This window comes from Meleagris gallopavo, chromosome 2 (assembly GCF_000146605.3).
Source record: "Meleagris gallopavo isolate NT-WF06-2002-E0010 breed Aviagen turkey brand Nicholas breeding stock chromosome 2, Turkey_5.1, whole genome shotgun sequence".
NCBI lineage: Eukaryota > Metazoa > Chordata > Aves > Galliformes > Phasianidae > Meleagris > Meleagris gallopavo.
The window spans coordinates 43,640,685-43,651,769 of NC_015012.2; the positions used below are offsets into that span (position 1 = coordinate 43,640,685).

General features: G+C 34.3%; 1 protein-coding gene across 1 annotated transcript in view; it reads left to right on the forward strand.

Moving 5' to 3' along the window:
• Positions 1–307: 307 nt before the first annotated feature.
• Positions 308–11,085, forward strand: part of LOC100547620 (cAMP and cAMP-inhibited cGMP 3',5'-cyclic phosphodiesterase 10A-like) — a 33,801-nt gene continuing 23,023 nt past the window's right edge. Inside the window, exons 1-7 of the mRNA XM_019613521.1 lie at positions 308–394; positions 1,660–1,718; positions 3,467–3,518; positions 6,054–6,196; positions 8,319–8,411; positions 9,121–9,307; positions 10,545–10,687. Coding sequence (XP_019469066.1) covers positions 323–394; positions 1,660–1,718; positions 3,467–3,518; positions 6,054–6,196; positions 8,319–8,411; positions 9,121–9,307; positions 10,545–10,687 — 749 coding nt within the window. The 5' untranslated portion in view covers positions 308–322. The remainder of the gene's footprint in view (positions 395–1,659; positions 1,719–3,466; positions 3,519–6,053; positions 6,197–8,318; positions 8,412–9,120; positions 9,308–10,544; positions 10,688–11,085) is intronic.

Consider the following 11,085-nt stretch of genomic DNA (forward strand, 5'->3'; position numbering starts at 1 on the left):
AAAAAAAAGGAACAATGTAATTTTTAAAGTCCTCAACTTGTGAGATGTTTGTTTTTGTGTTATGTCTCTAATCTGATGGGTTCTTAATATAATACCATTTCTAAAGCATCGATAAGCATCTTTGTGACACAAAAGAGGAGAAATGTTCTATTGAGGCTGAATGCACCTTACTGATACTGAAACACTTGTGAGAATACTGATACTTTCATGAACTAACAGTATTCCAACAAATTGTTTCTGTCTTTCTTTGTCTAATTCACTTACCAGCTGGATAGGGAAAATTATCAGGTAACTTATATGACGTTATCAAGATTTTTTCAGAATGCCTTCTCTTCTGCTTCAGGTTGCAACAGCAAATCTTGCATGGGCTTCAGTAGCAATACATCAAGTACAAGTAAGTTTGGGTTGTTTTTCGTTTTTTTTTCATTGTGTAATCCTTCTTTCGGAGCTTGATTGGTTGGACCATAGAATGTGTTCAAATTTAAGTGGAATCATTAGAGAATCATTGATTTAAGCTCCTTTCTAGATCCTGGAAAAAGTATGCTAACTTTTTCAGTGTTCATTGAGCTCACTCTCTTCCCTAGCAACCATGGATCATGTGACTTAATGAAAAGTATTTCTATTATTCCTTTTATTTTTAATGAAAAGAAACATTACCGAAGTAGGTAAGTAGTTATTAAATCAGAAATGGAAAAAAAATGTTTTTGTTTCTTTTTTTTCTTGTTAATAAGGTAACTGCTAGGCCACCTGATTGCTTTCCTCCTCCGTACTAATCAGGTTTAAATTATTTGGTATTTCTGGCTAAAGCTGTTTTAAGACATCTTTGCTGGCTGCTTCATGGACCTACTCCCACTAAGGATGCTTCATGCTGTTCTTATTTGGGTGTTTAATGAAGCTCCATGCTGGTAGCTGCTATTCAGCTTTACTAATAGATTTTGTTCTTTCAGCTAATCAGGATGGTAACCCCAAAACTAAACCTATCCCATCAGCTCACAGAAGATGCTGAAATAGGTCCTTCTGTCAACTTACAGGAGTTTGTTGCTTTTTTTTTTTTTAAGATGTCTTTTATGCATCTTGCAAAAAAATTGTGCAAAGTTTCTTGCATTTCTTTATAGATTAATATTTGCAACTGCAGTGCTGGAAATCCTTGACATTGTTTAGAATGATCATTCACCTGCAACATTCAGAAATAATATGCTGGCCTTGTTTATTGTTCACTAATAGAATTCTAATTGAATGCTGTTTTAACTGTACATCACTTTATAATAGTGTTTTACTCTTCAATGAAGAATCTTTAACACATAAGAAAACAAAACATGGAAATCTTAATTAAACCTTGTCCAATGGTCAATTTCATTCCTCTCCTTTCTGTTCTCCCAGGCAAAAGCAGAAGGCTTATTCTGCCCAACTTCTTGCCTGGGAAGAACATGGGAGTTCTGATCTGATGCTAACTAGGCTAGTTAACATTTAGATAGCTATGATTGAAGCCCAGCACACAAATCCAGCTTTTAATTTTATACAGTGCTGGAATATATTTAAAAACTTTGAGCTATAATTTTTAATACAAATTAAGTGAATAGACCACAAAACTTCAGTTTCCGTTTAACTTTGATTTCAGTGACCTTTTGGAACAAATGATAATGTGATCTGTTTTTCCAGGTGTGCAGAGGTCTTGCCAAGCAGACTGAACTGAATGACTTCTTGCTTGATGTATCGAAGTAAGTATGGAGTCACAGAATCACAGAATATCCTGAGGTGGGAGGGATCACAAGGATCATTGAGTCCAAATCTTGACTCTATACAGGACCACCCAAAATTCAGACCCTGTGTCTGAGAGCACTGTCCAAACACTTCTTGAACTCTGTGGCAGCTTGGGGCCATGACCACTGTCTTGGCAAGGCTTTTCCAAAGTATGATATCCCCTATGATCTCAACAGCCTGTTTTGATGTCCCTTCGGAGCAGGGGCAGGAATGAATTTTATGTGGGTGATAGTCAGATATAGCTGTTAAACTTTTCTGTTCTAATTGCAGGAGAATATGTAAGATACAATTATGATGTATAAAATATATTTGGTCATGTGGTCATCTGCATGGATGGAGGTTCTATTTTTCTAACTGTGTGTAGTATATGTTGTTTTTTTTTTTTTAATCTCATCACAATAAATGCAGAGATTAGGCTGAAAGCACTGTAGAGGTATGAAAGTTTAGGTTTAGATTTATGAAGTCAATATAATGTTCTAGGTAATCTGCTTGTCCTTCATCCTTTTGTCTTTGTTGCTACTGTAAGCATTTTTTAACAGTAGAGATAGCTGTAAAAATGGACATTGAGGAATAATGCTGTAACACACAGGTGCTTTAGCTCTCAATGAACAGTTCTCGAGTTGATGGGATTAGCAATTGCTCTAGCAAGCAAATAATCAACTTGCTTTTAAAAATGATCTGTACCCATTCCTACATGAAAAGAAGATTTCTATTCAGTGAGAAAATTTATAACATGCAATATTACTGGGACATCTCCTGTAACATTTTAGAAAAGGCAAGTGCATTTTCGTGACCCTGAAAGCGTGAGACTTTTTATGTTTGTACCTTTTTATTCAGTAGACACAAAGAGAAGGGAGCTGTATATATATGTTCAGAGCCATTCCGGGGAACATTGTAATCCAAGGGTTATTAAGACTTGGTATGTGAAAGATTTAGAATTATTTTACTAAGAAGTTTGACCTTTATCATTCAATGTTCTTGACTGTCCTTGGACACTTACCTCTTCGCTGTGAAACAGAGAATTGAGATAATGTTCGTTTTTTTAATCTCTATTTTAAGTCATAATATCAGTTATCTGCCAAGTACATGCTGCATCTGGACCAGAAAATAAGAGAATACTCATTGAGAATTTAATAAGTTTTTTCTTTTTAAATACTATTACAAGACGGGCAATATGACATGAATTTAGCTACAATGCACAGTATTCAGTAGTTCTCACTACATAATTCTCTATGCATAAATCTAATGAAATATTTTGAAAACCTGTCAATAATGTTTATCTGCAGTCAGAAATGGAAAAAAAATGTGGTGGTTTTTATTATTTATTTGTTTTTGTCTTCTGGATTTTTCTTTTTGCTTCACTTTTTAAAATGTTAAGTGTGTAAAAGATGGCAAAGTATTTTGGTGCATTCTTGGCACTGCTCAGCAGGGACCTGTTGAGTCCAAGGCAGGCAATGCTTGGTAGCTTTTCTTTTTTTTTTTTGTAGTGGTCTGTCACTGTAGAATAATGGCTTATAGGAACAGAGCTAGGACCATTTCTGAATCTTCTTCTGCAGAAGAAAGCCAGTCAATGATTTTTAGTGCAGTTGTTCTTCCTGTCTGTTTGGGCTAAACTGTTCAGTGGCTGTGAAACAAGAGCTGGCAACAGTCATTTGAGAAGTGTTTGACTAACTGCAAATATTTATTGACTTTTCTTTCTCTACAGAACGTATTTTGATAATATAGTTGCAATAGATTCTCTACTTGAACATATAATGGTAAGTTTTCTTTTTCACTTCTAATTTTGTTAATCGTTGTTATTAAAGTTCTTTATTCTCCTTTCCTTGAAGTAAGACATGACACATCATTGAAGTGTCAGAGCTGTTTATATCAGACACGTAATGCAAACAGAATTAACATCTCTCTATAGAAGAGGAAAAGAAGGATCAGCTTGATTTTGGCTGTTGCAACAACTTCATTTCACAACTCTCATAAGTAATCACATAACTGTCTCTGACCTGTGCATTTTCTACTGTGTGTTGAAGGTTTTAAAAGTGTAACAAAAAGACTTCTGTTTTTGTTTCAGCTTGTTGTTCCTTTTTCCTAAATTCAATTTTCTACATAGTGCAAAACACTTATGAATAAATTGTTGTCTATAGGAGGTCTAGAGTTCAAATGTTACTTCTACAGTATTTGTTCTATCTATTGAGTGAGCTGTTGAAAACATGACATCCACTTAGCTTTGCAAAAGCATCTGCACCCATAGCCAGAGTAACAGTCAGTCAATATTTTATAAAAACATAGGGAAAAAAAACAAACTTAAAAGAATAAGTCAAGTCTATTGAAATAGTTAATATTCTTTATTTAATCAGTGAATTATAGTAAAGTTAAGAAACAGAATATAATTTTTTGAATCATTTTCACATTCTGAATTATTTCCTGAATGGTATCTACGAATATCTGTGGATTGATTGCCTGTAGCACGTTTTAAGTGTTTACTGTATGAATTGTGCTTCTTAGTATTAGTCACGTTCATTAAATAATGCAGTTCTTTTCCCTGATTGTAAATCTTAAGTGTCCCTGGTATTATTACTTCAATCTGCATAGTCAAATATACTCACCAGCATTACTCCATTGCATACCTTGATCTCCAGAGTGATACTCTTGGCTAGAATATTCAAAGACCACAAACTAAGAATGCAAACATTGTAAAAGTGGTTTTATTTAGAAACCTGAATTAGTTATGGAAAATACTCTGCAGTGTTTGCCTTATTCTTGTTAATACATAGTCAAGACTTCTGCACATTCTGAACATTGATTCCAATTCAAATGAACCGTTTAAAAATAGCTTAACATTTAAGGGAACTGGTGTAATATAGTATATGGCATTGAGAACAAATACTGACATTCTTCCCAACTCTATGATGGTGGAAAACACACTGGCAGCTAAATATGCTTACTCTTTCCTCATCTTTTCCAACACTTGACTGCATCCTGATTCTACATTTTTAACTTGCATACAGGCTCCATTCTGATCTTCTTTTGTAATCTGTAGCAGTTGGCTGTTTCTTGGGCCAATTAATTGAATTGCATTTGCACATTTATTGCCATTTTTGGGAGAAATGCAATTATATTATTATGTAGCATCTTCTATAACTCAGAATGAGGGAAGAACGACCGTAGATTTCACCTCACTACTTCGCCCTTCAGAGACTGCACTAAAAATTAGATTTGCTCATGTAATAATAAAGAAAGCAGTACAAGGATTTTAGGATTCTTATCATTTTCATTTACATTAAAATTCCACAGTGAGGTTAATGCTATAAAGACATTCTTGAAAATAGAGGCAAGGAGGAAAGCAGAAGTTCAAGTTACCTTTTTCTCAAGTGGACCTTTCTCTTTTTTTTCGCCTGAGTACATGTTCACTCCTCTGTTTTGAGCAAAGGAACAAAAGATTTGAGTGGTCAAGACCTTTACTTTTCTTACTCCTCTCAGCAAACAGTATTTCTCAAAAGTTACTTATTAGCTTGCAGTCTCCCTGACCTTCTCTGTGGTACTTGAGTGGATGATGCCTTGTGGGTGTTACTTAGCTGAAGGGGGACCTGCTAGGTCTCAGCTTTCGTGCAAGGACTGCCACTAGCATCAGGAGATGGCAGCTATTTCCTGTGCTGTTTCACATGGCAATCCATCATGACACTTCTAATTTTCCTGTGTTTGTTTATTTTTATGTCCCACATCAAGTTTCTTTAGGAACACACACTAGCTTCTCTGTTATGTCCTTCTTCATTGGATATTTGATACCAATATGTTTGCACTGAAGACAAAGAAAAAAAGTCAGAACTATTTTTGAGTATTTGCTATAACCTATCTATTTAAAATTCATAGAATCGTAGAATTGTTCAGGTTTGAAAAGACCTTAAAGATCATCAAGTCCTTAAAGATCACCAAGTCTAACCACAACCTAACCATACTACCCTAAATTATGTAAAGGTGAAAATTTTCTAAAAATAGGGAGAATGGCACCATTCTGAAAAGCATGTGTTGAAATGGAAATGCAGCTAAATAAGAAGGCCTTTTCTCTTTTAGCAGACATTCAAGCCTCTAAAGAATCCCCTGCGTTTTAAAATAAGAAGAACACTATAATTAACAGAAAGTACTGAAGAAAAACTACTACATTTGCCATTTGAATTTTGTGCCATTTAAAATATTGCTGTGAAGTTGGATGGTGCTTAAAACAGATTTATTTATCAGATAAGTGACTGAAGTTAAGTTAACCCATGACCATTAACTTTAGTTTTATCTTTTGTCTGTAGATATATGCAAAAAACCTGGTGAATGCAGATAGATGTGCACTCTTCCAGGTTGACCACAAAAATAAGGAGCTGTATTCAGATCTTTTTGATATTGGAGAAGAAAATGATGGGAAACCTGTTTTTAAGAAGACCAAAGAAATAAGGTGAGAGTAGCTAGCAGAAGAATGCAGTTTCCTTGTAACTAGGGCTTTGCAGGCATTTTATTATCCAGTCGCTGTGCCTATCTGCAGGTACCCTGACAATACTTGTCATACTGTGATATCATTCCCACCAGGACCCGCCTCCAGAAGGTAGTACTTCTGGGAATGACATTGCAGTGCCATCGAAACAACGTCTCTGAAGCTATAACGTCACTCCTGGAAATGCCGTCTTCCGGAGGCGGTCCTTTTGGAAATCATGTTGGGAAAAAAACAGAGGTGTTCTGAGGTAGGTAAAGGTGCAGGTAAAGGTGCACCTAATCCATAGATCTACCAGTATGGGATGACTTTTCCCAAGAGAGTTCCTGTGAGGAATTGAAATTCGTGCTGTTCAAGCACATCCAAAGCAAGAAAACACAATTTGTACTTCTCATGGATGGAATAGGCATAGAATCTAGTATGAACTGATCATTGGTTTTGAAGATTTTAGGTTCAGTGTTTTATTTTTAATTTTTCTGAAATGAATGTAGAGTATTTTAAAACTTTTAAGGAACTGTGATTCTGAAGTATGTTTGAAATGGTGAAATTGATGTATATTTCTGTTTCCCACAAGTGTTAGGTTTTTACATCTATGCAAATTTTCAATGGAGGAGGCAAAATGACAAAATAAATGAAATATTTTTATTTTTAAAAGTGACAATTCTTTAATAGATATTCCTTGAAATGTTTAGAAAGACACAGGTTTTAACCCTGTGTCTTTTTAACAAAGTGTGACTAAATATCCTGCACCAAAATTTTATTAGAATACTCAACAGTGAATTTTTTCAGATTTTCTAAAATTCCATCTTTTACTTTTAAAATTCTGGGCCAATGTGGGATGTGATTCATATCATCACTTGAACCTCTTTTGACAAACTTGCACCCACTATTAAATTGTATGACTGCAAATGGAAGCACTCAAAATTCGTGCAGTTTATATACTGACAGGCAAGGAGGTGGAGTACACTAGAGAAGGTGGCCTACTTTAATGTGCACTTTTATACTCCTTAATAATTTCTTTTTTGCTTATATCTTTATCTTTCTATATGAAAATTATTGTAACTTTGAATAAGAAGGTATGAAACATTTCAAGAATGATGTATACTGAAAGTGATGTATAATTTTAGTATTTGTAAGAGTGACACCGAGTCGGTCATCAGGAAAGAGTTGGAATTGGTAGACTGTTCAAATAATAAGAAATAGCAACTAGCCTAAAATCTGAGTGTACAGGATGAAAACTGACTGCTTTGACACTAACATCACTAGGGGCATGATACTACCCAGGCACGTTTAGATTCAAAAGTGTTCCGCATGTGATTCTATCTTCATATTTTTTTCTCCACAAATCATTTTATGCTTCTATTTTATAACTATTTTATATCAATTGAGAGTTACTTCTTACCAATAGAAACTTGTAGACCTTTTAGATTCAACTCCTGAATATGCTTGCCGTATTTAATTATCTTGTGGTAATTAGATATGTAGCTATTACCATGGTGTTGTTTGAATGTCATGAGATGAAACATACTACTTATTCTGAAGTATATATAGCAAATGTGTATGATGTTTAGCTTTGACATTTCCACTGGTGGTCTTTCAAGTTTTTGTTTGTTTGTTTTTAATCAAATCCATCTGCCCCTTGAATAACCAAGTTCCATATTGTATATGATGTGTCTAAGTTAAAAATAAATATGTAAAAGTGATGATGAAATTGATGTCTTGTAAAGGTAAATACAAGTCATAGGTTTTGTTCAAATGTCATATTTGTTAGGCGCAACCCAGGGTTATTGAAGACATTGAATTTTTGTCACTAAAATGTCTTACCATGGCATATTTTGTTTTCATCTGCATATACATAATATTTTCAGAAAGTTTTCAGAAAATATCTGTTTGAGCATGTGCTTTTTATTTTATTTACTACTAGTTGTTGTCTTCTAGTTTTTCTCCTAAAAGCATCGGCATGACGCTGCTCAGGAGCACATATCTCTTACTGTGCCCAGGACAGACTCCAGTGGAAAAAATAGCTTTCCAGATAGTTCTTATTGTGACTAATGCATTTATTTATTTATTTATTTATTTATTATTGCAGATTTTCTATAGAAAAAGGAATAGCTGGTCAAGTGGCAAGAACCGGGGAAGTCCTTAACATCCCTGATGCCTATGCAGATCCACGCTTTAACAGGTAACATGTTATTCACTAGGGGAGAAAAAAGCTCACCAAACTGCAATTATATTTCCTACTTACATTTCATATTAGAGATTCATTCACTGATCTTTGATATTCTGTTAAGGAGCAAACCTACAGATATCCCTTTATATACTTTTGCCGTTACTGATATTTTAAAGATAAAAATAATTTTAAAAAATTATTATTTTTATTTAATATATGTGTCAGGAGAAGAATTTTATTTTTTCCTGTTACAGAACTTTGCCAATTAAGTAGTCCTATTACTGATTTTCTGTATTAGCCTCCTTGGAATCAGACTGATTTTAGGAGTGGAAAAAAAAAAAAAGAAATTTTTGTTAACAAAGGACATGTGTAAGTACCTAAGCAAATTTAATTTAATGAACGATCAAACTGTACTGTTAATAAAGTATTGATTATTTATCCTGCATATGGAAATGAAAGAATTAAGAATGAAATGAAAGGATTAAGTAACTGTTTCTAAATCTGACAGCATAGATGGAAATACTTGAAAACTTTGGAGGTGAACTTTTTGCAGGTGCTAATTATGTCTACCTTAAAACTATGTCCTGTATTGTAAGTCCTCTTTTCTAGGAAACAAGCAATGGGTACTAATAATCTTGATAATATTGACTCAATATTAATAATATTGACTTCTTTTTTTTTTTCTTTTTTTTTTTTTCTTTTCTTTTCTTTGGTCCTTCAGAGAAGTAGACCTCTATACGGGCTACACAACCAGAAATATCCTGTGCATGCCTATTGTGAGCCGAGGAAGTGTAATAGGCGTTGTGCAGATGGTGAACAAAATAAGTGGAAGTGCCTTCTCTAAAACTGATGAGAACAACTTTAAAATGTTTGCAGTCTTCTGTGCTTTAGCCTTACACTGTGCTAACGTGAGTTGTTTTCTTTTTTCTACGATTTTCTGAGATGTTGGTTATAACATGAAGACTTAGAATCTTACTTAAGTAGTTCATCTGCTGTTTCATCTTCCAGACTATTGATCCATACATCTGTTTCATTGAATTAATAAGGAACAAGGAATCATTTAATTATTTGCTGAATAGTTGTCCCTTAATGGATTGGTAGAAATTTGTTTGATGCTTCCTGAAATAATTGTATGCTAGGTACCTCGATTTTATACAGCTAAACTGCAAGAGAAAACTCTGAAAATTGAGTACTGACTTCTATTGTTTTCCATTAGAAAATATGCTTCTTATTCACCTTCATAAGTTACGATAATATGTTTTAGAAATTTAATAGGAGGGTGAAGATTGCATGTATTCTCTCTACTCCATAAGCTTCACATTCAAGAATATACATTGTAAATGTATACATTTAAATGCTGTGACATATAGTTAGTATTATTAATACTAGAAAAGGGTGGATAACTACTTTCATGTTGAAACCCTATATTTTCAGGAAAAAAACTACTATTCATGTAGAAAGTTCAAATAGTTGTATGGTTATTGCTAAGTAAGTATAAAAATGTAATGCAGAATAAATCACTCATATTAATAGGAAGTAAGATAGTATGTCAGTTAAGCCTGGTAGTTTACATGAAACCATTTTACATCATACTGCCATTAAACTGAAGAAGCAGATTTTATCTAAATTTACTTAAAACTTGTTCCACATGACTCAAGGCAAGTAAAGAGGCCAGCATATAAATTAAATCTGGGACTACGTGATCGTTCTAATGAGTGCAAGTTCACTCATTTTAATAGTGTTTCTTAGTATTCAAAGCACTGCTTTTGCTGTGTCCTCACTTGTTCATAAACCATACAGTGTTTGCAATAGCTGTGTGAAACTCTCAGTTAATTACAAAGAGTGCTTATTTTTTTAGTACCAAACTTCAGCATAGAATAATAGAATTACTTGTATTGGAAGGGATCTTAAAGATTATCCAGTTCCAACCCTCCGCTATGCACGGCTGCCACCAACTAGACCAGGTTGGCCCAGGGCCCTTCTAACCTGACCTTGACTGCCTCCAGTGATGTGTAAAGTTGGGCAGCCAAAATCGCAAATATTTTTTGTAAATGAATGGTTTAAGAGTAAGTGCTTGAATACAGGAAGGAAATGCTTTTTTCCTTGACTGAAATCTCACATTAATGTATGACTTCCCTTTTTCAGATGTACCACAGAATTCGCCATTCAGAGTGTATTTACCGTGTAACAATGGAGAAGCTATCCTACCACAGTGTTTGTACTGCAGAAGAGTGGCAAAACCTCATGCACTGCACACTGCCTCCACATATTTATAAAGAAATTGAACTGTAAGTACTTTTTCAATATGCAAACAACTGCAACCAGTGAAAAAAATGATTGGTTTTCCCTAAGCATAGTGGAGGATGTTTAAGGAAGCATTTTTATTGTAGAGCTAGCCCTGTATCCTAGGTGTTTATCTATCTAATACCCAGTTAAACTTCGTGACCTGTGAACAAAATGCATTTCTCAAAGATTTAAAATTATACGTTTTCAGAGTGGTAGCATTTTCCACAGCTATGTATACAGCAGTTACAACAGTTTTTTATTAAAGCTTTGCAAAGATGAGCTAACTCTAAAGAGAGCCCCAGAGGAGACTGAGTCGGTGTATCAGTAGTTAAGAATAATAGCATGATGTCACCACTTCTTGTACGTTTTAGAGTAAAAGATTCAGCTCCTTCCTGTTTTT